We start from the raw sequence: 25,848 nt of genomic DNA on the forward strand, positions 1-25,848 counted from the left end.
GGGCAGATAAGCCAGAGGCCCAACTCCACACATGTCAATTTGGCTGCATCTGAACTGTCTCAGCTGCAGAGGAATTGTCACTTTTTTTAATACAAAGTTTCCCTAATGCGTGGCCGCTTCCCTTATTACCCCCCCACCCCCACCAAGCCCACAGTGTTTGCGCACTACCTTCAACCGCAGGCACCCCTTGCCCCCACCCCCAAGTTACCTCAGCCGCAGGACAGCCCTTGCCCCCACCCCCAAGTTGCCGCAGGGCAGCCCTTGCCCCCATGTCTCCAACATGCCTCAAGCTTGAGGTCCAACAGACGACTCAGGTGAGCGCTGCACAATGTTACTGTGCGCTCACCTCTGAGTTCCCCTCAAAGTGCCGCCAGCCAAGTGCACGCCTTATATATGCCGTTGTGAAACAAGTCGGTGTGTGATCACACTGACGTGGGCGGACGGTCCAGCAGGGGGGAGATGATTCCGGTGGTCTGGCCCTATAATGATATGCACATGTAGTACAATGAAGTTCCTGACGTCCGATGGCAGGAAATATGGCCCGCCATCCTCGGGCTGAATGGACGGTCACAAATTGGTTTCACGATGCCGTGAGACCAATTTGTGGCCTTCTCACCATATTGTCCGTTCACGCCACCGAGCATGCCCAACACCAGCAGGCATGGACGATTCCGCCCATTGGCTTATGCCTCACACTCCCATGCACCTCCATACTCCCCACTCTCCCTCAATGCCCCTTGATTCTCCCCATACCCCTCATATTCCCCATGCCCTGTCCATGCCCCTTCATATCCTCATGCCCCCTCTATATCCCATCACCCCTTTATGCCCCCACAAACCCCCCCACCCCCCCACTTCCTTGCACCCCATGTATCTTTCACGGCCACTCACTCAATATCCACTATGTGCAGACCTCAAGAGCCATGTCTTTGAACTGGGCATTTAAAAAAAACTCCTAACAATTTAATAGAATTGTCATTCAAACACACTCCATATTGAAAAAAACTCTCATTTATAATAAAATTTTTTAAAAATTAAATCTCCTCAAGTAGTCAAATCAGTTACAAAAGCAGACAACCATTATTCACTTAGCACATCAAAGGCAGATAATCCTTTAATAGTTTCTTAAACTGTGAACACAGCCTCCTGCTGAGATAAGTGGTTCTGGATCTTTTGAAACTCAGCCAAACATTCCATAATGGCCCATTGAAACTGAAAATCTGACAGCCTTTTTTCTAGGCTACAGATATGATGCCTTTGTCTCTTCAATGCAGATTGTTTGTCAAACAATGGATTGGATAAGGTGGTTAATTTATTTTAACTTTCAACAGGAGGGCAATTTTTTTCAAAGTTAAAGATCTCTGCACATTTAATCTTAATCCAAAAATTTGACTGGAAAGTTTCCCAGCTTGTTTTTCTACAGTTTTTTGAGTGAACCATGCCACCTTTTCCAATACGCAAGGTATCTAAAATGTCTGAACACTGAGGTGGTTCAAAGGAGGTTTACTAAGTTGAAACCTGGAATAAGTGGGTTGACTTATGAGGAAAGGTGGGACAGACTCAGCTTTTTTCTACTGGAGTTTAGAAGAGTGAGGGGTGATTTGATTGAAGTATACGAGATCTTGAACGGCTTTGGCAAGGTGGACATCGAAAGGATGTTGTTTCTCGTGGGTGAGTCCAGAACTAGGGGGCACTGTTTTAAAATTGGGTGTCGCCCTTTTAGGACAGAGATGAGGAGAAATCCTTTTCTCTGAGGGTTTGCGACTTTGGAATTCTCTGCCTCAGAATGTCATTGGGATGTGGGGTCATTGAATATTTTCAAGGCAAAGGTAGATAGATCCTTGTTAGGCAAGGGAACCAATGGTTATCGGGGTTAGATGGGAATGTGGAAATTGAAACACAAGCAGATCAGCCACTATCTTATTGAATGGTGGAGCAGGCTCGAAGGGCTGAATGGTCTACTGGTCCTATTTCTTATGTTCTTCTTAAACAATGCTGGTCAATGTGTAATGGTCAACTTACTCTTTCAGGACAGAGTCCTGTAATATGAGTTAAAACACAACTACTTTACAATGCAGCATCCTATAGTAACATTTGAAGTTGTCAAAACATTTAACACTTGCCTGTCAGAATGTTCCCGACTCCTCAGCAAGGTTTCCCCCAGAAGTCACGAGCTCTTCAATGAGGCAATTTTTCTGTGGCTTCCAAGACGCAGCATCAGCACGTAAAAATAGTACGCGGAAGGAAATTTAATTTTCCCATTGGGCCGACAATGGGAACCTGATCTCAGAAGATGGATCACAAACCAAGGCCTTCCTGGCCCGTGAAAAGACTGCACAAAATTATTGTGGGGTCGGAAAAGCACTTCAAATTTTAAATTGCTGCAAAAATTTCTAAGTGCCATATTTTCGTGGAGTAGGCGGCGAGATTGAGTCAGGAAACTTTCCCTGACAGCCCATCTCCTTTTAGAAGGGCCCCCGCCAGGCATAATTTCGTGGTGGAGAGGCGGTGGCAGAATGGAGTCAGGCCCACTTCCTCCAGAGGCAGGCCCAAGGTGGCAACGTAAACAGGCCGGCAGCCAGGCTGGCAGGGTAGAGTTCCCGCCTCCGTTTACTGGGGCTTTGGCCCAGTTTTAATGATGAATGTCAGGTCCTCACCCTTTCACCCCCTTCCAAGTCCCCCAGATCCCCCAAGCCCCCCAAGCGCACTTCATGACCCCACCTAATCCTATGCACCCAAGTCCCCTCCATGCCCATGCCATACCCCCTTATCCCCATGTCACTTCCATTCCCCCATGTACCCTCCATAGCCACTCATCCAGTATCCACGATGGGCAGATCCCAGAAGCCATGCGGAGAAGAAAAATCAAATAAGCTTCTAACCTGGACAATTTTTCACATGGCTGGGTTGATGCCAGTGTTGTAGCTGTGCTGGAACAACTTGGATGGGGAGCGGCAAGTTCTGGAGCACAAGTCCTCAATACTACAGCTGAGATATTGTCAGGGCCCAAAGCCTTTGCACCCTTTATCCAGTGCCTTCAACCGTTTCTTGGTATCTTGTGGAGTTAATCGAATTGGCTTAAGACTGGCTTCTGTGATGCTGGGGACCTCCGGAGGAAGCGAAGATGAATCATCCACTTGGCACTTCTGGCTGAAGGTGATTGCAAATGCTTCAGCCTTATCTTTTGCACAGATGTGCTGGTCTCCCCCGTCACTGAGGATGAGGATAATTGTGGATCCTCCTCTTTCTCTGGTTAGTTCAATTATCAGCCACCATTTGTGATTGGATGTGGCAGCACTGCAGAGCTTTGATCTGATCTGTTGGCTGTGGGGTCGCTTAGCTCTGTCTATCATGTGCTGCATCCGCTGTTTTGCAGGCAAGTAATCCTGTGTTGTAGCTTCACCAGGTTGACACCTCATTTTTAGGTACGCCTGGTGCTGCTCCTGACATGCTCGTTTGAACTCTTCAATGAACCAGGTATCCCTGCCTTGATGCAAAAGTAGAATGAGAGATAGGCTAGGCCATGAGGTTACAGATTGTGGCAGGATACAGTTCTGCTGCTACAGATTTCCCACAGCACCTCATCAATGCCTAGTTTTAGATCCAATGCCTGGATCTGTTCTGAACTTATCCCATTTTAAGGTTGCGATGGTGGCGTAGGGGTAATATCACTGGACTAGTAACCCAGAGGCCTAGGCAAATGCTTTGGGGACATGGGTTCATAATCCCACCATGGCAGCTGGTGGAATTTAAATTCAATTAATAAATCTAGAATTAAAAACTAGTCTCAGTAATTATGACCATGAAACGACCATTGATTGTCGTAAAAACCCATCTAGATCACAAATGTCCTTTTAAGTCAGGAAATCCTCTGTCCTTACCCAGTCTGGCCTACATGTGACCCCAGACCCACAGCAATGTGGTTGATTCTTAACTGCTTTCTGAAATGGCCTAGCAAGCAACTCAGTTCAAGGGCAATTAGGGATAGGCACCAAATATTGGCCTTGCCAGTGATGTCCACATCCCATGAAAGAATAAAGGATTAAACACAATGGTAGTGCCACACAACACGATGGATGGTGTGAAGAGATGGACTTTGTCTTCCCAAGGACTGTATGGTTGTCACTCCTACAAATACTGTCATGGACAGATGTGTCTGTGACAGGTAGATTGGTGAGGAAGAGGCCTAGTAGGTTTTTCCGTCTTGTTGGTTCCCTCACCACCTGTTGCAGACCCCGTCTGGCAGATATATCCTTCAGGGCTCGGCCAGCTTGGTCAGTACTGGTGCTACCAAGCTTCTCTTAGTGATGGACATTGTAGTCCTCCACCCAGAGGACATTTTGTGCCCTTGCACACTTCTGGTGGGACTGTCCTGCCGTTGGGACAGGCTATACCCAGGGATGGTGACAACCAAAACATCATTTGATGGTCTGACTTAACCATATATTTGAATCTACATCTCACTTGAAAGAAGGCATCTCTGGCAGTGTAGCATTCCCTTGGTAGTAGACTGGAGCATCAGCCTTGATTTTTGTGCTCAAGTCCTAGAGTAGGACCTGAAGTCAGAAATGTCTGATTCAGAGGCATGAGCGCCATCAACTGAGCCACAGCTGTCACATGATTTCTGCTTTCCATCTATCCCTGAAAATGCACCTCAGTGTTTAAAGTGCAGAGTTTGCCATGATCCATTCATCCATCAAGGGGAAAGGATTTGTTGAAAGGTCATGGAGATTCCTTTTGGAGACCTTCAGTCATGTGTAGCTTTGGATTTGCTGCAGGCATTGCAGCATTTATGCCTCTATGTTTCAATCCCTTATACACCAGCAGAATTTTGGTGATTCTACAAATCCACTACCCTCTAGCTCTTTCACCAATTTGGCACCCTTCCATCTTCAAGAGATGATGGGAATGCAGCCTCAGAACTTCGGGGAGGACGGATGAGATCATCTGCTGGACTTCTTTTGTTGACTGAACAAGCTGATTCCGGAAAGGCAAAATCTGCCATAAGTGCCACACCTGACGTTGCCTCTTGCTGGTGATGCGGGATAGTTCTGCTGGTGCCTTGTTTCAGGGCTGGCATCTGCTTTGAAGCTTCTGAAACCACATGTGGTCATGGTGGCGAATTCCTGTCCACAGCTGATATCACCATTTGCATTGATCGTCAACTGGAATTTCCCACTTGTCGTGATTGATGTTGAAGGTTTTCATATCTCTTTTCATAGCATCCTTGAATTGGAGTTTTGGTTGACATGGCTACTTCCCTGTAAAACATGTCCTTGGAGATGTGGCCATCTTCCAATCTGTGCAGACGCCCATGCCAGAAAAGCCACCTTTATTTGATTAATGCTTGCATGCCTGGCATGTTTGCCCGAGGAAGAACTGCTTCACTGGTGACTTTATCTTTTTATGTGAAGCTGAGGATCCACCGTAGACAATGGAGATGGAAGTTATGAGCCGCTTTTCTTGATAGGAATAAGTAGTCCAGGCTTTGCTACCACAGCAATGTTCTGAGGATTCAGGCCTTATAGATAAGCAGCTTGAACCTGTGGGTAAGTTTGATGTTTTGTTAGTCTGCCTGAGTTGGCAGCTGTCTTTCCAATGTGTGTGAGCTCTTTGTCAAGAGCCAGGTTGCCTGTCACCATGGATCCAAGGTACCAGCATTTGCTGTTTCCAGTAGTGTGTTGTTGAGTCTGATCACAACACGCCTGTCCCATAACTACAGTTTTCTTGATACTGAGGGTGAGGGAAAACATCACACAGGCATGGGAGAGACACTCCATGAGCCTTTGGATTTGGTCTTCTGTCTGGGTGACTGGTGCAGCATCATCAGCGTACAGAAGGTCTCTGATCAGGACATCCCACACTTTTGTCTTGGCTTTCAGTCTTGATTGGTTGAGGGTTTCCCATCTGAATGTGTGTGGAGGCACACTCCCACCATGTCGGCAGTGAAAGCAAAGGTCAGTAGGACAGAGGTAAAGATACAAAGCAGAGTAGGGGCTAAGATAGCCCTGTTTCACTCCATTCTTGATCTCAAAACTGTCAAAGGTGGATCAATGAAACTAAATGATGCCACGGGATGGAATTTTCTATTCCCGGCCTAAGTCCCATGACGGTGGCAGAAACTGGGAGTGCTTCCTGCCGTGGAGGGAATTTGCGCCTAATTGCACCAGGCTGGCTGAATTAGTTATGCAGCCTGTGGTTTCCTGGCATTTTGTGCGCTGGGGTGGGCTGGATGACGCATGCCCTGCTGTCATATCCAGGCACCATATTTAAATAGTGCCTGGACATCGACTTACCCACCATTGAGGGAGGAGATGGCCTGTCAATCACAGGGAGCTCCGGCCTCCAGATTCAGTGACACATCCCTCAATGTGCTGCTCAATGCAGTGGAGGCCAGGAGGACAGAAGGAGGAGAGTTGAGCTGTCGGACCAACCCTGCGTGGGAGGAAGTCTCCAGGGTGGTCAGTGCCCAGGGCCTCCACCAGAGGACTGCCCTGCAATGACACAAACGGATGAAGGACCTCTTCGGCACTGCCAGAATAAGTAAACCCCCCAACTGCTCACGTTCACCTCACTGAATGGTAGAGGCGGCATGGGCCTGAGTGCCAAGGGCACCATCTGTGCAGTGCTGGCATAAAAGAGCTACTTAACGTGATAAGGTGATGCCTCAAAGCCCCACTGCAGTCCATCTAGTCTGCAGGTAGAGAGACCACTATAGGTCCCAGACCCTTTCACACAGAGAGTTCAGATGCTGTCTGGGACAGGTTGGGGAGTGGTGGGGGCGAGAGGCGGTGGGTGAAGGGGCTTGGGCATTGGGGGCAACAGCAAGCACTGCTTATGACATGCCTTTACGAGCCATATCCTTCTATCTGCATGGGCTCACCGCTCTGAAGGGTGCGTCCCCAGAACCCTTGTGGACAACTTGCAGTGCATCAATCACACGGCACACAATCCAGCGGGTTATTTGTAAGACTGGAAGCATGAAAAAGATACACGAAACCCAATAGCTCTCAACCCCTCTTCTTTCTTTGCGCATTAAAAGTTGAGGTGCAACGGGAGAGAGAGAGAAAGACGGAAGAGGGCTGGCCTGACCTCAAGAACCTCACTGAGTTGGAGGAGCGGGCAAGGGAGGAACCGGACCGAGCCGGTGAGGATGGAGATGTCGGCAGGTGGCCTCCATCCATTAAGGATCTATGCATAATGTAGTCACATAAGCATCATGCGTTCCTCCATGTTGGAGGCAGCTCATGCAGTCACTCGTGCTCTCCTCTCTCACTTATAGGTGCCAGCAGGAAGAGGGCAAGGGTTGAAGAGGAAGCCCTGTCCATATGTTTCCCCAGCCCAAAGAAGATGGAGGGCATTGGATAGGAGGAAGAAAGTGCACCTGTCGAGGTGTCATAGCAGTCACCTGTACCCTCCACCAGCACAGAGACACAAGCCTTGGTGGCACTAGATCTAAATCGGGCAGGGTCTCACATTCTGGTGGTCACCGCGCAGACATATGTCTGCAGCAGGAGGAGGAAGGGTCAGTCAAGCTCACTGGCATTTGGAGGATTGCTGGGGAAGAGGCATCTGCGACGACCAAGTCAGGCGATGAGCATCTGAGATCGGCCCAGCACAAGATACTGGGGAAGCTGCAAGAGCTGGGGGAACATCAGACAGAGGTGTCAGAGGCCCTTAACAGAGTGGTACGTGAGGCGGAGGAGTCTGTCCACCCGCTGGTTGATGAAGTGGTACTGACATGTGTGCACATCGAGGTCTCCATGGGGAGGGTGGCAGACGCCATGGAGAACTTGGTCCTTTAGAATACCTAGTTTCTGCCGGAGATGCGTGCAGACCTGCATTCCATCGCTGTAGTCATGGGTGAGCTTTTGCAGTGGCTACACAAGATAGGGCCGGGCATCTTGACCCCCCTCTAGGTGCCCCTTCCCCTCAAGGAGTCAGATGGGGCCCTTGGGTACCCAAAGGGAGGAAGAGCTGTTGGTTACCCCCAGGACCTCCACTCAGGACTCTGAGGGTGAGCAGCCCGTCTAAATTCCCTGGCCTGTGACCCCTTCAGCTTCATCCAGTGTGGCCGCAGAGGGAATAGCTGCCCCACAGCAGGACAGCCAAAGAAAGCCGGGGCCCTCCAGGCCTCAGGTCTCCAGAGGATGGCCGCCGAGGTCACCCAAGACAGCAGGGCAATCTGGTCAGCAGGCTGCCTCCACCCCTGCTGTGGATGTTGGGGGAGAACCTAGAAGAAGTGGTAGAGAATACAAGGTTAAGAATTTTTGATTTTACATGTGATTGCATGGGTGAACTATGATTGTTAATGTTATGACACTTTTATAGGATACACTTGCACGTTAACGAGGTCTGATGTGGTTTATTTGTGATTCATAGTCCTTAAGCCTGTGCGCCCCCAACCACCCTTCCCCACCCCATCATCTCCAGAGGGACACCCCAAGCTGGGTCTATGTCCCCCGGAATCATGCTGGGGGGGGCGGCAAAGGTCTTTGCCAGGCCCCTTCGAGCCATGTGCAAGAGGTCCCTCGCACATACTGAGCCTTTGTCCTTCAGATGCTCATCAGTCTCAACGCCCTAGCATTATAAGTACTACATGCTGGGGTTCCCCTTCACTTGTCCAGTTGAGATGACCTGCATCTCCGCCCACCCCCAATGAGCCAAATCCCATGTGATCTCCAGTATGAGGCTCTGGATGGTTGTGAATGGCCATGGTTCATGTTACCTTCAACGTGCAGACCAATACATTTACCCTTTCTCCACCCACCACCCCCCACCACCCCTCCACCCACCACCCCCAACCGTGACCTACACCCTCCCCCATAACCTTTGACCCCCAGGTGTAACATTTGACCTTCCCAATTTACCCTTCAACCACTCACCACCCCATCACCCTCCGTCCTGTGCAGATGAATGTCCATGTCCCCTACCTTCCTGAGGAGCCCACCCCGTTACAATAGACATGCCCCTCCATCCTGCTACCCTCAGAACCCACTTTTACTTGCATATCCCCTCCAACAACCCTCAGCGCCCCTTCACCCATCATTGCCAAACCCACACCCTCCCACCCTAATGGCTCCCACTGCCCCCTTTAACCTTCACCATATTTTCCCTTCAACAATTCCCTCAGTATGCCCCCAGGACATATCAAGTCAACTCCATGGACCCCTCCATCTGAACCCCTTACCCCTCATGGCCCCCCCCAATGCCCGTTCACACCTGCACACTCCGCCACCACCACCCCCCCGCCCCCAACACTCCACTACAGCCATGCGCACTCTCCCGCTCCATGCCAATTCACCCATTCCACAGCCCCTGCAGCATCTCTCTCTTTCCTCTATCATCCCACCTCTAGGCCCCCACGCCTGCCCCACCTTTCCAATCCTCTCCTCCCCATCTAATCCTGCCTCCCACCTCTGCCCCAAGCACAGACTCGCCGCCCAACAGTAACTCATGCAGTTGTCTACCTTGCAGCTAAAAGACCTACCTCCTGGAAGCTGCTGGAGCGGGAAGATCCACGTGGTGTCCCAGCGTCCACGGTTGCCAGAGGCCTCCATCTTCCAATCTCCACAATCTGTCCCAGGCCTCCTTCCAAGTGAGTCTGGACATGTCCACGCCACGTTGGTCCGGACGTGTTCTGGACTAGCATGATATCCAGCTGGCAGCCTGGATGATTGGATGGGGCAGGGTGGGGGAGACAATTCCGGTTGGACCTTCATCTGCATCCCATTAACGGGATGCAAAATGGTTTCATGCCAGCCTCTGGCGGGGACGGCGAAATGCCATGGCGGGCGGGTGTACAGATTCCTGCCGTCATTTCACACCGGCAGGGTATCGATTTTATTTTCAGCTCCCGCTGCATCGTCCCACCCCCACCCGCCGTTAAACCCACCATCCTTGGGACTGGGAAATCCTGCCCTTGGCATGTTATCATGGAAGGATAGTATGAGACTGTGAAGCTTGGGAGGACAGCCGATTTTCTCCAGTCTTGCTCAGTGGCAAATGTTTTTTGCGAGATCCACAAAAGCAAGGTAGAGTGGTGCTCGCTGCTCTCTGCACTTCTCTTGAATCTGACGTATGGAGAAGATCATGTCTACCATGTATCTCCCTGATCTGAAGCCACATTGTGCCTCTGCGTATATTCTGTTGGATAGTCGATGAACACTGGTTAGAATGATTCCGACAAAGGACTTCTAAGTGACACTGAGGAGTGAGATCCTTCAGTAGTTGTTGCAATCTCCTCGACCGCCTTTGTTCTTATATTGACAATTATTGACAATTACCATAAATCTGTGTCCTCTGGTTACTGACCCTTCTGTCACCAGAAATAGTTTCTCACTATTTACTGAACCAACAACCTTCATGATTTTAAACACCTGTATTATATCTACCCTTAACTCTCTCAGGTCTAAGGAGACAACCCCAGCTTCTCTCATCTCCCCATGTAACTGAAGCTCCTCCATTCCTGGTGCCATTATAAATTTGGCTACAGGAATTTATAAAGTAAAAAGTTAACCGGACTTACACACAGCTGCAAGTCTTTTTTTTAACAGGTTTTAGATTTTTGACCATACTGATGGGTAAAGGACCAGTAGCTAGTGCTGTACAGCTTTCTGATCATCATCAAAGAGGGGCAGGGAAGGTTGCACCTGCTTGAAAGTGTGCATCAGTTCTGGATAGGACAGATGCTGGCTACAATGCCAAACAGCCTGCTAACATTCACTATGTCAAACTGCATATGATAAGTGGCTGCTTGGAAAGGTACTAAAGGGTTGCCAGCATCCATGGTACCAAGAATCAGCACTTAGAGGTGAGCAAATGAGAAAAATGGGGAAACTAAACTGTATAAGAGTTGACTTGACTTTTCAAAAAGAGTTTTGAAACCTAAACGAAAAATAAATTGAAGTTTAGAAATTCCAGTGTATATACTTGCAAAACCACAGGGGAATCCAAACAGCAGCAATTTAGTAAGTAATCTTGAGTGCACAATTACCTTGTGCTGCTCCCTGTGCTCCTCCACATGTGCACTCCTATTCTGCATGGTAAATGTAGTGGCAGACTGGACGTTACCTGCTTTCTTTTGCTCCTCCTCTTACCTTAAAGTCTGTCAGGAAGACTAGTTTTGGAAATGTGGCAGAGAAGTGGTTGAGGATGAGTGCTATGCTTTTCAACATGCACTCAATGCTTGAACTCCTACAGTGTCTGTGTCTGTGTGTGTGTGTCAGTTACTACGCTTATTGCCCTGGTATAACCCTGGGCAGGTTCAGATGTTGCCTGAGGGCTGTAGTTTGACCAGGTCTGCTCTAGAAGCTTCCACTATAAAGCAGTTGATTGACAACCCATCTACCACATTAAACATCTACACAATTTACCATAGGCACGTCTTGGCCGCAATGTGTATAATACAGCAACTTGTGAGACTTCTCTGACAGCACTTCCCAAACCCACAACCTCCACCATCTAGAAGGACAAAGCCGGCAGGTACATGGGAACACCATCACCTACTAGGTTCACTGCAAGGCACACATCCTCCCAACTTGGACATACATTGTCATTCCTTCATCATCACTGGGTCAAGATCCTAGAACACCCTACCTAACAACATTGTGGGAGCACCTTTGCCGCACAGACTGCAAACGTTCAAGCTGAAGGCTCACCTCCACCTTCCCCATGCTAGCTTTACTAGTGACGCTCATATCAGTGAATGAAACAACAGATTATCTGTTGATTATCTCCACACAAGAAAAATGGATCCTTAGTAAAATAGAATGGGATTATTGAAACTACCAGCTGTCACTATCTTCAGAAAAGGAGAGGTAAGGGGTAAGGGGTGAGAGGTGCTGGGTGGGGGGAAATTGGAGAGATATTTCTTTAAGTACCTTTCCTACTTTTTTAAAGTGAATCTAAATGACACTAGTTGGTTTTAATTGCTTTGTTTTCCAATTTAGGGGAATTTCTGCTCCTTCCGGATCCAGACACTTATGAGACTGTGGGCCATTTGGTAAACTGCGTCAAGATAGGAGAGAAGAGGGATGAACAGCCAAGATTCCAGAACAGGGTTAAAATTCCCTTGGCTGAAGGCAGCTTTATTAATGAAGGTGAAAAGTTGGCATTACTTGGAATTAAGGAAGGAGTCAGTGGAAAGATGCTGAAATGCCAGCTGATTAAAAGAAAGAAGAGTCCAGTCATATATCTCCCAATGAATTGTAGAGGAATATTCCAAGAATGTCATGATGACAATTACTACACACTTGATAAAATACTAGCATGGAAGATTTCAGTAGGCCGAAGCCGTATTGTAAAGCCTGTGGTGGTAATCCCGGCACTCAAAGAAAGCTGCTTCAAGTTTCCGAACAATTTCAGTGGCCAATTGGTCCTTCAACCCAGTTACAGTGTCAAAGCATTACTAGCAGGTAAGTGGTTGTGTGCCTTTTTCCATGCGCAGCCTAGATTTTCTGATGTAGTTTATACCTCAAATACTCTCCTTCAGAGTCATTTGACTTGAAACGTTAACTCTGTTTCTCTCTCCACAGATGCTGCAAGTACTTCCAACACTTTCTGTTTTTATTTCCCATGTTAGTGTTTCTTTTTTTTTGCCGTTTACCCTCGAATAAATGAAAAGAAGTAATTTTCAAACTGCTTCCGAACATAGAGAGTAAAACTGCTAATAAATAGACTTAGACAGTGACAAGTGGACGGCGATTTTTGAAACAAACTTCTTCACTTTCAGAATCACGTACAGGACAAACCCGGAAGAGAGTAAATACCAAGTTAAAGTATATCATTCTTAACAAAAAAGATAACTGATTCTGTTCAACCTTGTTGGCTGTTAACTGAACTCTAATTGTTGTATATATCAGAACTCACTCCAAGGTTCTCAAGGCAATTCTTGAAACGATTTGGCACTGAAAATCAGGCCCAAGGTGCTTTGGCATCATAAACGTTAATTGCAATCTTGTTTTCAGGATTGAAATCCTGGTCCCTTCAGGATCCAATTTTTAGCACAAAAGACTAGTGGAAATTTGAGATTTTGTAACTGTAAAATCAAGAGAGAATCATTTTAACCAATTCAACAAAATGAAAAAAATCCAGAAATTTATGGTGGAATTCAGAAACAAATAACTTTAATGATATGAACATGCGAGCATATGAATTAGGAGCAAGAGTAAGCTATTTGGCCCCTCGAGCCTGCACCGCCATTCAATAACATCGTGGCTGATCTGATTGTGTCTTTTCATGTCTTGGGTAAATGAGTTCATTGGCCAACCGAACTCTTAACTGCATGCCTTCCTACATTCTCCTCAATTGCTGCTTGCAGTCAATAACGGGAAGAAACTGATGTTAGAATAAACAGTGATGATTTATTGAGACATAGGACAGAGCAGCAGATCATACATGCTCACTCAGAAACCTCCAGAACTAGGCTTGCAGTTCCCAGTTGCCCATGCTGTACAGTGATTCATCAGTGCTATCACATGATCTTACATTCTCTTAAAGGGACAGGGTACCTCACTTTACCACAAGCCTCAATTCCACATTCCACCTGCCCCCATAACCTTTGACTCCCTTGTTAGTCAAGAATCTATCTACCTCTGCCTTAAAAATATTCATTGACCCTGCCTCTGTCGATCTCCAAAGATTCACGACCCTCAGAGAAAAAAATTCTTCTCATCTCCATCTTAAATGAGAGACCCCTTATTTTTAAACTGTATCCCCGAGTTCTAGTCTCTCCCACAAGAGCAAACATCCTCTCAGCATCCACCCTGAGAAGTCCCCTCAGAATCTTCTATGTTTCAAAAAGATCACCTTTCAATCTTCTAATCTCCAGTGGAAACCGGCCAAGCCTGTCCAATCTTTCCTTGTAAGATAACCCTCCCATTTCAGGTATCAGTCAAGTAAACCTTATCTGCACTGCTTCTAACATAACTTATATTCTTTCTTAAATAAGGAGACTATGCGGTACTTTGGATGTGGTCTCACCAACGTCCTGTGTAATTGTAGCAAAACTTCCCTACTTTTATATTCCATTCCCCTTGCAATAAACAACAGCATTGCATTTGCCTTCCTAATCATTTGCTGTACCTGCACACTAACTTTTCTTGATTCATGTATCAGGACACCCAGATCCCTTTGTAACTCAGGCTGGAATTTTCCGGACTCATTGGCGTCGGGCGTCATTAGGGGCGTGAGCGGCAAGATGGCCAAAAATCGGTTTCATGCCATTGTGAAACCAGTTTGCGATCGTCCATTCCACCAGTCAATGGCAGGTCGCCTTTCCTAACGTCCAACATTGGGAACCTAATTTCAATGCATTTGCATCTCATCATCTTGCCTGCTCGCCATAATCATCCCCACCACGTCAAATTTACCTCCGATACGAGCGGGAAAAGCATGCCGGCTCAGAACACGTCTTGACAAGTGTGATATGCGGAAGTTGGGACTTACCGTTAGGGCCTTGCTCACATCGCGGACAACCGGGGAGGAAAAGATGATAGAGCCCTACAGCTACTGGACCCTAGAGGAACACGTGCATCGCATGCTGGGTGGATATTCATGGACATGGCTCTGCCATGAAGCAACTTGTGACAGTTGGGAGGCCTCTGTTGATGTCTGGTGTCTGCTTTGGGACATCATGGCCTTGGCTATGGGCTGCTATGGATGATTGTCAAGGGTGGAAGGTCCAGCTGTGAGTGGGAGAGGAAGGTGCACCAGGGAGGGGGGGCAGGGAGCGTGGTTGGGAGGGGTGGGTGGTGGGAAAGGAAGGGCGAGGTTTGATTGGGAGAGGAAGGGAGGGTGAGGTTGGGAGGGGGGGAACGAAGGTGTCGGTGGGAGCGGGGTTGGGAGGGGGTAACGAAGGAGGCAGGAGGGTGTAAAGGGGAGAATGAGGCAATTGGGAAGGTAAGTGTAAGAGGGGTGGAAGGTATAAGGGAAGGGGTTTGTGGGAGGGAAGGGGGAGGAAGGTGTAACGGAAGGGGTTCGGGGGAAGGAAGTAGTTTGGAGGGGGGCAGGGGCCCAGGGGAAGGAGGGATTAAGGGTGAAAGAGGGAGTAAGGGGAGGGGGGGTGCATGGGGATGACCAGGTGAACATGCAAGGAGGTGTCTATGGATTCAATAACTGCATCCTGGGGAGCGAACTGATGTTGGGCATGGTAGGAGGGAATGATGAGTATGAGAGGAAGCAGAGTGAGCCGGGAGGGTGAGTTTGTGAAAGTAGCAGTAGAAGGGATGATGAGGGTGATTGATGGAGACTCAGAGGCAGACGCGGACCCTGAGGATGGAAAGGAGGAGGTCAGAGGGGCAGAGGCAGACCCTGGGGATGGTAAGGAGGAGGTCAGGGAAGTCAATGTGGATGGGGGTGGGATTCTCAGGAAGGTAGGGAACATGCACGTTCACCTGGACATCCTGGAAAGAAAAGGGTTCTGGTTGGTAGTTGATGCGGGGGAGGTAGAAGGTGATGCCGGGAGGTCAAACAGCGATGGGGGAAAGGACATGGGTGACTTGGGTAGGGGAAAGGATGGGAGAGCTGAGGAGAAACTTAACAACTACCATGTTTGTCAAATTGAAAGTGAGCGGAGCCTCGTGTTGGATGGGTGCAGGTGCCACATGGGAGTGTGATCAGTGGGTGGGCGGAGATGCAGGTCGGCTCAGATGGACAACTGAAAGTGAACCCCAGCAGGCAGTATTGAAAATGCTCAGGACAGTGAGATGAGTGTGATGGAGGAAGGATCCGTGTGTGTGGGAGAGTGCTTGCACGAGGCTCCGAAAGGCCCTGCCACACACACACACTTCTCCCTCCAGAACCACTCGTAGCCTGGCTGTGTCTGACTGAACTGCTAATGGTGTGGGGGCTGCTGGGGAGGACCTGTGAAGCCTGTAAATGAAGCTGAAAAACAACATTACACATTATTCAGTGAAAGTGAATATATTTTCAGATTATGAAGTGACAAACGGTTGGCTCTGTTGTCTCTGACTTCAGCGTGTGTCTTGTGGAGATATAAGGCCTTGAGGGCTCTGGCTTGCTTTGGCTGTCCTCCTGTGGGCCAGCTGCTCCCTCTGCGGTGACAGGACGAGTTTGAGAGGATCACAGGCAAAGGGGACTCGAAGGGAGCAGACAGCCTCTGCCATTCCTGAGTGGATGACTCTGGGGTGTCCAGCTGCCAGTCTTCCACCCTTCGGGTGGCCAAGGGCCCCTGCCTGATTCCTTAAGGGGAAGGAGTACCTGGGGGGATGTCAAGGTTCCCCGTTTGCCCCTCACATTGCCACCCATGGCTACCATGACAGAGTGCAGGTCTGCGTGTATCTCCGTATTCTGCTGGACTAGGGTCTCCACGGCATCTGCTATCCTTCCCATGAAGATCTCCATGCACTTCATCAGAGAGCAGGCAGACAAAGTCCTCTGACTGATGTGCCACTCTGTTGAGGGCTTCCAACAGCTCTGCGTGATATTCGCCCACCTTCTGCTGAATCTACAGGATGAGTTGGAAGGCCAAATCCAGAGGCTCATCATCTGGCTCAGGCTTCATAGATGTCTCTTCCCCAGCAATCCTCCAAGTGCGGGCAGCTTGGCTGAAACTGCCTCCTCCTACTGCATTCACGTGTCCATGCGGTGATCACCAGATTGTGAACCCGAGCTTGCTGTAGATCTAGGTCCCACCGAGGTATGTGTCTCTGCGCTGGCGGAGGGTGTGGGTAAACGCTGTCACAGGTCTTCCAAGCTGCCTATTTCCAGCTCTTCAGTGGAGGAGGTGTCCTCTTTGCTGGAGGTGAGGACCTGGGTGAAGCTGAGGGACTGGCTTGCTGACAGTGTCAACCGCTCGGCAGAGCTCCCTGTGAACCAAAGTAGAGATAATTATTGCATGGCAGCAGAGTGAAATTTCACAGTTAGGGTCCGCCCAGCGTGAAACACGCCTTCTCAATGGTCGGGAAGGGCCGGGTGGGAGCCTGTCAGGCACCGAGTCCAATGGTGACCCAGCGGGTGCTTCAAAACTGGCAGAGGCAGCTCCCTGAAGGCTGCCAGGGAAGAATCTTTGGAGTCTGTCCAGGAAATCATTTTATTCGAACAATGGCTTCACCAGCATCTGGATACTTTAGACAGGAGGGCAAACCAGTGGGCACTCAGCCCCTTGTTTCTCGGACAAGTGCCTCGCAGTCCTTGTGGAGGAGGCTGGCGTCAGACATGACACCCTAGTACCCAGGGATGGCAGGAGGAGGCCACCGCATCTGGTCAAAAAAGCCTGAGAGGAGGTGGCAGCCGAGGCCAGCGGCCACGACGTTGTGCGTTACACATGGGCGCAGTGTCACAAAATGTTCAACGATCTGCTGCGCTCGGCAAGGATGAGTTGGCATAGATCAGTGGGGGGAAGTGTTAAGAGCTGGATCCCCCCCCCCCCCCAACCGTGGAGCTCAGGGGTGTTAGAGCCTGAGTGCCAGCTGTCACTGACACCGGCGCCGGCCAAGGGGGTGAGCCCTGGCTGTCTGATCTGAGTGTCCTGCGGGTCGGATGTGCCCTGCAAGTTATCTCAGAGCAGGATTTGCCAGGCTGCAATGGCGATGCAGGTAGAGAGTGGGCAAGTCAATGCTCCTCTGTCATTTCAGGAGAAGAGAAGGCATTTCCCCAGTGAAAGAACTAAGACAGGCAGAGGTCCCCCAAACCTCCTCATTCTGATGAGGTATGAGATGGACGCCTTGGAGCCGGAGTGCCACCACCCACCTTGGTCAGCCAGCCGTGAAGAGGCAGGGGTCTCTGACGAAGGTAAGAGTGCAGTGTACAGAGATGAGCGTGTCGGATTGTGCAAACATTCCTGTGTAGTCTCATCATTAATGGGAGCCTCAAACCTGGAGTCCCCATTGATCATTGAAAGACAATGGCACCATGATGCAGAACTCCGTTGTCTCACCAGGGCACCTGGCATGCACAGTGACAGTGTGATGAATTAAACAATGACATGTCATTGGTCTTCCCTAGAATCGCCAGCTCGCCCATGAACACAGGACCCCGAAGAGTCATCCTTGACATCAGAGGACCACTGGGCTTTAACTGCACCTGCGTCACACCCCCTCTCTCTGAACCAGGCACCAGCGCAGATGCCAGCACCTTGGTGGGCATTAGATGGTCGGCTAAAATGTTGGTGCATAGAGGTGAGGGCACTTCACACTCGCTTGAGGAGCAGGAGGAGGCAAAGAGTGCCTCGGGTGGCAGCAGTCAGAGGACTGCTGGGGACCAGGACGATGTTGATTCGAAGGCCGATGATGAGCCTCTGGATGCATCCATTAGGTGGCAGGTGCTGGATGTCTGGCGGGATGTGCGGGAGGATCAGGCGGAGATCCATGAGGATATATATGCCATGGTCTCTGTTGTGGAGGAGTCCATGTGGAGCATGAGCACTACATTGACCCTCATCGCCGGGCACACTGCCTCCTCCATTAAGAGACTAGAGACAGAATTAGGAGTTCCTGGTGTTGCACTCGGACCTGCAAGCTCTCACTCAGGCAATGACCTCAGGAGGTCAGTGTCAGTGTGGGGGATGGATATGGCACCCAGTATCCCAGCTAAGTGCCCATCCATCAATGGTGAGCAGGGAGGCCCAGAGCAACCTCACGTTGGCTCACGAGCTGCTTGTCCCTGGGGGCACCTCTCAGGACGCTCTGGATGACAGCAGCAGCTCCTCCACCCCTTTTCCATTGACCGTAGCTGATGAGGCTGCGATGACTGGGGAGAGGCCAGCTGTGGCACTGGCTGCTCACTCCCAGGTGGGCCAGTACAGGCTCCACTGACCAGAGAATGACCATCAAGGTCATCAAGGCCAACAAAACATCAGAGCCAGCAGCTGCCTCCAATGCTGCTTCCAGTGGTGGGGGGTGGTGGGGGACAAGATGCAGCACTCGCAAACGTAAGTTTAAGGCATCCTGAGCACACAAGGGACTGTTCAAGGGTGATCTTCTGTTCTGCCATGTTTTGTTAATATGTTTACTCCTGTGACCATTAACACCATTTGTTATGTTCATCTGATATCAGTGCCAACATGATATAAATTTTGCTTTTGTCTTAATGGCCTGAGTATGCTTCAGTAGTTTTGTAGGTGTACGGCACACCAGGATCTCATGCTGGACATGAGTGGCTCTAAAATTTATTGCACAGGTACTGAGTGGACTTTGGGTTCAAAGGAAAGGACCATTTCGGACATCCGGGATGGAGGCGACTGCCCTGGCATGAGGTGGAAGCAGGTCTTTGGCAGCCTAGCTTGATTGGATCAAGGCATCCTTGGTGTCCCTGCCTCCCTGGAGGATCCAGAGGTCTGCCTCCACATCCTCATCATGCTCCTCACCGGGCTCTTCTTCTGACTCACTACTGGATTCATCATCTGTGGCCTGTGGAGCTGTCTCAAGATCCTTTTCCTCCAGTGGGTCCTCCCTTGCCAGAGCCAGATTGTGGAGAGCGCAGCATGCAAACACTATTAGTGACACCCGCTCTGGGTGGTATTGTAGCCTCCCCCTGAATGGTCCAGGCATCGGAAGTGAATCTTCAGAAGACCTATGGTCCTCTCTATTCCCGCCCTTGTGGAGGCATGACTCCTATTCTACCGCTTCTCTGCCTCTGTTCTTGGGTGGCAGAGAGGTGTCATAAGCCACAGTTTCAACGGTTAGCCCTTGTCACCCAGTAGCCATCTGTCCAGCAGAGCTGGAGCAGTGAACAGCCTTGGCAGCTGTGGGTGTCTGAGGATGTAAGCGTCATGGGAGCTGCCAGGGTTCCTGCACTGACTTGCAGAATCTGCATTTTGTGGTCACAAACTATCTGGACATTCATTGAGTGGAATCCCTTCCTGTTGACAAAGGCTCCCGACTGACCCACTGGTGCCTTGATGGCCATGTGTGTGCAGTCAATGGCACCCTGGATGCAGGGGAACCCAGCAATCACGGCAAACCCTCTGGCTCACTCAGCTTGGCTGCCTTGTCCATATGGAAATGAATAAGTGTCATTACCCACCTGAACAGAGCTTCTATCACCAGCTTGACGCAACTGTGGACAACTGAATAGGACACTCCACACAGATCCCCCACTGACCCCTGGAAAGAGCCGAAGGCATAGAAGTTGAGGGCCACTGTGACCTTCAGAGCCACTGGCATGGGGTGTCCACCCACATAGTTGGAGGTGATCTCCAGCCCAATCATCTGACAAATGGAGGTCACAGTCTCCCTGGAGAGGTGGAACTTCCTTCAGCATTGCACCTTGGACATATTGCGATAGCTCCATCGCTGTTTGTAAACCCTGGCAGCAGGATAGTGGCGTCTTCTGCGGCCCGTCTGCCTTGGACTACCTGCTGGGTCTGCGCCCCTTGTGCCTGTGCGCCTCCTCCCACAGGTCACTCCCCTGAAAGCTACATAGGGACATCTGGCCTCCTCTCCCTTCAGCCCCTCTCTTTCTTCTCAGAGGAGGTGCCACCAGCGGAGACCACAATCCCCATTCCCAGGGTGACAGAAGGCTGCCTGGTGCCTGGAAGGATCCACACGGTCAAAATCCTCCAGGGGCTTTGGAGACACCAATGAGTCCTGAAATGAAGCCTGGAAATGCTCAGACTGAAGCTCAGAACAGTGATGAGGTTATCAAGTTAAAGTAAGCAACCAGATGCAAACTATCTCCTAAACTCCTCACTGCTCACACTGGCAATGCTGCTGACCCTTTTTATCTCACCCTTGGATGAGGTTTTGTTAAATGTGGGCTGCCCGCCTGCCCATTTTGCCCGTGCGATGAGCGTGAAATCGCATGGGCAATGTAAAATTGGGATCAATAGGGTTTTTAATGGCCTTAAGTGGCCCTTTAATTGTTGATGGGCATGGCTCCGACACCCGTGCGCGCCCACCGACCTGAAGATTGCTCGCATGCGGGTTGATGTCGGAACACTTACCCGACGACATCTCGTGCTATTTCACGTCTGTTTGGGTCAGGCGCGCGTCCACCCAGGAAATGTAAAATTCAGGCCTACGATTCTGTATTTCCCTACCATACCATTGCTGAGTGTAAAAAGACTCTATGATATAATTCATTTTGCTGGGGAATGCTTTGGACTAGTTCAAAATGTGGAACTCGAAACATGGACAGATCAGCCATGATCTTATTAAATGGCAGAGCAGGTTCGAGGGGCAGAATGGCCTACTTCTGCTCCTATTTTGTATGTTCATAAAACAAAACAAAACTGATGGAGTATAAGTCCTCCCTATAGTCTCAGTTTTAAGTTCTACCTGAAATAAGATTGACCAATCTCAAACCAGGTCCTTGTGGAAAAAACCCCAGACCACAAAATTGTCCATTATTTGGCATTAAATTGGAAATTATACTTCTCCTGATTTATCATGTCTTTCGCTGCTCACAATATTTTAATGAAATTTTTATATGTTTACTAGTCAGAATGTTTTGTCATTTGTAGTGACCCTGCTCTTTTTTTTTTGCTATCCTTTATTGCTCCTGAATTTTTCCCAGTTTTTCTCAAAGAAACATCAGCTGGGAATTTCCTCGGGCTTGCTCTCACTCTGTTGCCGTAACTTTGTTGGAAGTGCAGCAGAAATCCTGTTTACGTGCAAAGTGGAAGTAGCTCAAAGGAAATTCCCAACCATAGACATAACCACAACACTTCATACTGAAATCGCTGAGCACAATGGGTATTCCAGGTGAATGAATTGGCCCATTGACAGAGCTTGACATAAGGATTCTCAATGCATTAGGATATGTGCGTAGCATGTTTCCGGAGGTGGTGACCCCTTTCTCCGTCCCATGCGTCTCCAAAGCTGGACACTCTGGCCACGTACAGCCCCCGCTCCTCGAATTAGGTCATTACCATGAGTTGGGCCAGCCTACCATCCAGACATGCCATCTCAGCCTCTTGAGTATTTATCTCCCTTTATGTCTGCAAGGTGAAGAACAATGCCATTAGCACAATGCATCCTTCCCTCTCCACTTGCAGCCATTCATTCGTATACGACATTGTAGTCTTTACTCCAGCCTCCTAAACAGCAGCATTAGGGTTCTGATCCGTGTTGATGTATCAGGTGAGGCACCACAGCACACCCCTCTCCCATGGTGAGAAGCCCGCTATGTGCCCTTGGGATGCCCCTCTTCTTAGCACTTTGGTGCAGCTGACCGGAAGGTATGCCATTTGGATTTCTCTCATCACTCATCTGGCCAATTCTAGTAAGGTAAATGAAGTGTTTTTGGCACTGCGTCCAGTTCCTCCTCACCAGTCCCCTATCCAGCTATGCCATCTTTGTCAGTCTTGGGGGGCTCCTGTTACCACTGTCAGGGAAGAGAATGTTTCTACATGCACTCACCACCTCCAGCAGGACCTCCAGCAAGTTGGCTAAAAAATGGGGGAGGGGAGCATTGCTCTGTCACAGGGATCCTCCCTGCCCCACTGCCATCTACTCTGCCTGTGCCTCCATTTTGTGGACAAACAGCAGGCTCAGCAATGGCTGCCACAAGGCCTTTATATTGGGCCCATTGCATGGGCGCAAGGTCAGGACCTGTAAATCATCACAATGGCGGGCTCCCATCTTGGGATTTGAAATCCTGCCCTATGACTGTATAACAGTCTGCTTTCCTGGCTAGCTGTAATGAATGTGTGCATTTCCAAAATGTATAAGATACAGAACAAACTATCAAACTATTCCTAACTTGGTACTAATTGGAGCAAAATTAATAACTTCACCCAGAAAAGACATGGGGACTACTGGTGCAGGAAATAAAAATGCAGTCGAGCAACCATCTGAGATTGGAATTAAGACTCACCACAGCGGATAAAGTATAGGGAGACCTGTGTTTAGCATGTGACTTGTACTACACCTGGTATGAATGTACTTGATGCAGATACTGGTGACCAAAGTGGAAAATTGTTCCACTGCCCAATAATAACATCCCTCAGCTTCAAGAGCACAAACGTTCTTTAAAAAGAATGTGTCATTACTATTATAAAAGCAAAATACTGCAGATGCTGGAAATCTGAAATAAAAACAGAAAGCACTGGAAAAACTCTGGAGTTGGCAGCATCTGTGGAGAGGGAAACAGAGTCAATGTTGTGAGTCCAATATGACTCCTCTTCTGAACAGTATGACAATCCTTCCTAGACCAGTCACATTGTATTCGAAACGTCAATTCTTTTCTTCTCCACAGATGCTGCCAGACCTGCTGAGTTTTTCCAGCTCTTTCTGTTTTTATTCCGTCATTAATAGTAATATGAATTGAAATTAAAATATTATGATGACTTTGCATTTCTGGCAAACTTCCTTATTTTGCAAAGTAACTCGAATGCCAACTTGTTAACATTAGCTCTACTAAAGCTCTTAACAACTTTCACACCCTCGCTATGAATCATGTAAATTGAAACTGTTTTCTTTTGTAATTTGAATCTTTTTCCTGACTAGGAGGAGTAGAAACTATGATCCCAACTCAACTGGATTTCGAGATAGTTGATATCACTGACGCAGCGACAAGGGACCCTTCTGTTGCACCGATTTATTTGGAAGATGTTTACGCCATGCCAAATGATAAGTTTCCTTTGACTGTTCGAATTGCAGACGGCATCGACAAAAACAGCCTCATTGCCATGAGTCACAGATCTAACCCAACATATTTTGAAGTTGGAAAGTGCCTCACAATCTTGACAAGAATAGAAGTGAAAAAATACCTTGTCACCGAAATCTCTCAGCACTCTACCAAGAGATGTTTTCTTGTTCCTTGGAGCTACCAAGGTATATTTCAGAGGACCCCTAGAACATTTCAATCAGTTTATGATTTAGACCTTGCAAGGGAGACAGCTGGAGTGATCGAAGTTATTGCTACACAATGCTATGCTGCAGAGATGGAAGGATTATCTTCATTTACAACAGGGGATCGATTCCGTACAGTCAAGCGTGTAAAGATTTCTGCATTTGATGGGATACAACTGCAAACCATATCCGTTCTGGAATGTGAGAACATCGCCACACATGATATAGTCTGGCTCCCAATGTATGCAATAGGGACATTTTTGGAAGTTTTAAAAGACAGAGGGAAGTTCACCATCAAGGAACTCCTTTCCCACCACAAACCTCCATGTCTTGTAAAAGTGATTGCTAAAGACCAGTCCCTTCCAAGTGATCTTCTATTTGGCATAAATGAACTGAAGGTTGATGGCGAAGTTAACATGAAATATGTTGTTGCTAAATGTACCCATGCTTCAGCTGAACCCTTCGAAATACCTGTTGAGATTATGAAAGTTATGGTGCTGGTAATGAGCGAAGAGGCACCTTCGACTGGCGAGCAAGCCATGAACCTGCTATCATCCGAAACTGTTGAACTTTTATCAGCTGATAACTATGAGTTGCTTAAAGGTTGTGATGTTCATCCTGCACCTCCTCCGCTCCCTCCCAAATCTAGAAGTCGTATTCTGTCATGTGGCCAAATTCAAATCCCTCCAATTCCACCCAGAGTAACAGAGAAAAATACCCACACTGATCCTTCTCTTCTTCACGATGACGCTTGTGCGTTAAAGACCCAAAGTGTTGTTCTAGAAATGTTGTAGTATGCTACATCTATAGTGAATGAGAGTTTCATTTATAATTTGTGATAAATGTGTTTAAAGCGCTTTGTGGTAGTGAAAGCTTAGTCTTTTGAGAATGGTGGAACCTCCCCTATCTATGCTCTAGTGGAGACTTAATTGGTCGATAGGGTTTGGTGTATAATTGAAAATCCCAAATTTTGTTCTTATATAAATTGATACAATAAGCATGAGAATGAAGTTGTCACAATGTTGGGAGGTTGATTTATTTCAAACAGGAAGCTGGCAGGATGTGCAATGAGGTAATGTCTTGTTTTGCTCCATTCAAAGTCTGATGGAGAACAACAAGAAGTTATATTTATATAGTGCCTTCAACATAATGAAATAAGGCAATTTCACAGGAGCATTTTAAAACAAAATATGACACCAAGCCACATAAGGAGATTTTGGGTCAAAAGACCAAAAGCTTGGTCAAAGAGGTAGGTTTTAAGGACTGTCTTAAGGGAGGAAAGTGAGAAATGGAGGCAGAGGTTTAGGGAGGGGTTACCAGAGCTTGGGGCCGAGGCAACTGAAGGCACAGTCACCAATGATGGAGCAATTAAAATTGAGAATGCAGAAGAGGCCAGAATTAGAGGAATGCAGATATCTTGGAGGTTGTGTAGCTGGAAGAGATTACAGAGATAAGGAGCAAGGCCATGGGGGAATTTGAAAACAAAGATGAGAATTTTAAAATCAAGAATTTGCTTGACTGGGAGCTGATATAGGTCAGTGAACACAGGGGTGATAGGGGGATGGGACTTCCATAAGCTGAGACATGGGCTGTAAAGTTTTGGATGACCTCTCAAGTTTGTGGAGGGTAGAATGTGAGAGACCAGCCAGGAGTGCATTGGAATAGTCGAGTCTAAAGGTAACGAAGGCATGAAGGGGGTTTCAGCAGCAGATGAGCTGAGACAGTGGTGAAGTCCGGCGATGTCACAGAGGAGGAAGTAGGCGGTCTTAGAGATAGCACAGATATGACAATCAAAAAGATAAAAAACAGAGGAATAACAGCAAAATACTGCAGATTCCGGAAATGAAATAAAAGCAGAAAATGCTGAAAAAACTCAGCAGGTCTGGCAGCATCTGTGGAGAGATAAACAGGAGTTAACGTTTTGAGTCCGTATGACTCTTCTTCAGAGCTTCTTCAAAGACAGGAACATGGCTAATGCAGGTTCCATCTCAATTCAGACAGGTCAATATGGCAGGAAGTGGAAGCATGCTGGAAACTCTCTCCCCCACCCCCTGCCCCATTTGGACCATTCCTGCCAAGTGGAGGAGAGGTT

At 48.4% G+C, this 25,848-nt stretch overlaps 1 protein-coding gene across 1 annotated transcript in view; it reads left to right on the forward strand.

Annotated features, from left to right (window-relative positions):
* LOC144679376 (protein THEMIS3-like) overlaps nucleotides 1-24,587 on the forward strand; it is a 74,531-nt gene extending 49,944 nt beyond the window's left edge. Inside the window, exons 3-4 of the mRNA XM_078539739.1 lie at nucleotides 11,952-12,416; nucleotides 23,412-24,587. Coding sequence (XP_078395865.1) covers nucleotides 11,952-12,416; nucleotides 23,412-24,550 — 1,604 coding nt within the window. The 3' untranslated portion in view covers nucleotides 24,551-24,587. The remainder of the gene's footprint in view (nucleotides 1-11,951; nucleotides 12,417-23,411) is intronic.
* The last annotated feature ends 1,261 nt before the right edge of the window (nucleotides 24,588-25,848 follow it).

This window comes from Cetorhinus maximus, chromosome 4 (assembly GCF_964194155.1).
Source record: "Cetorhinus maximus chromosome 4, sCetMax3.hap1.1, whole genome shotgun sequence".
Taxonomy (NCBI): domain Eukaryota; kingdom Metazoa; phylum Chordata; class Chondrichthyes; order Lamniformes; family Cetorhinidae; genus Cetorhinus; species Cetorhinus maximus.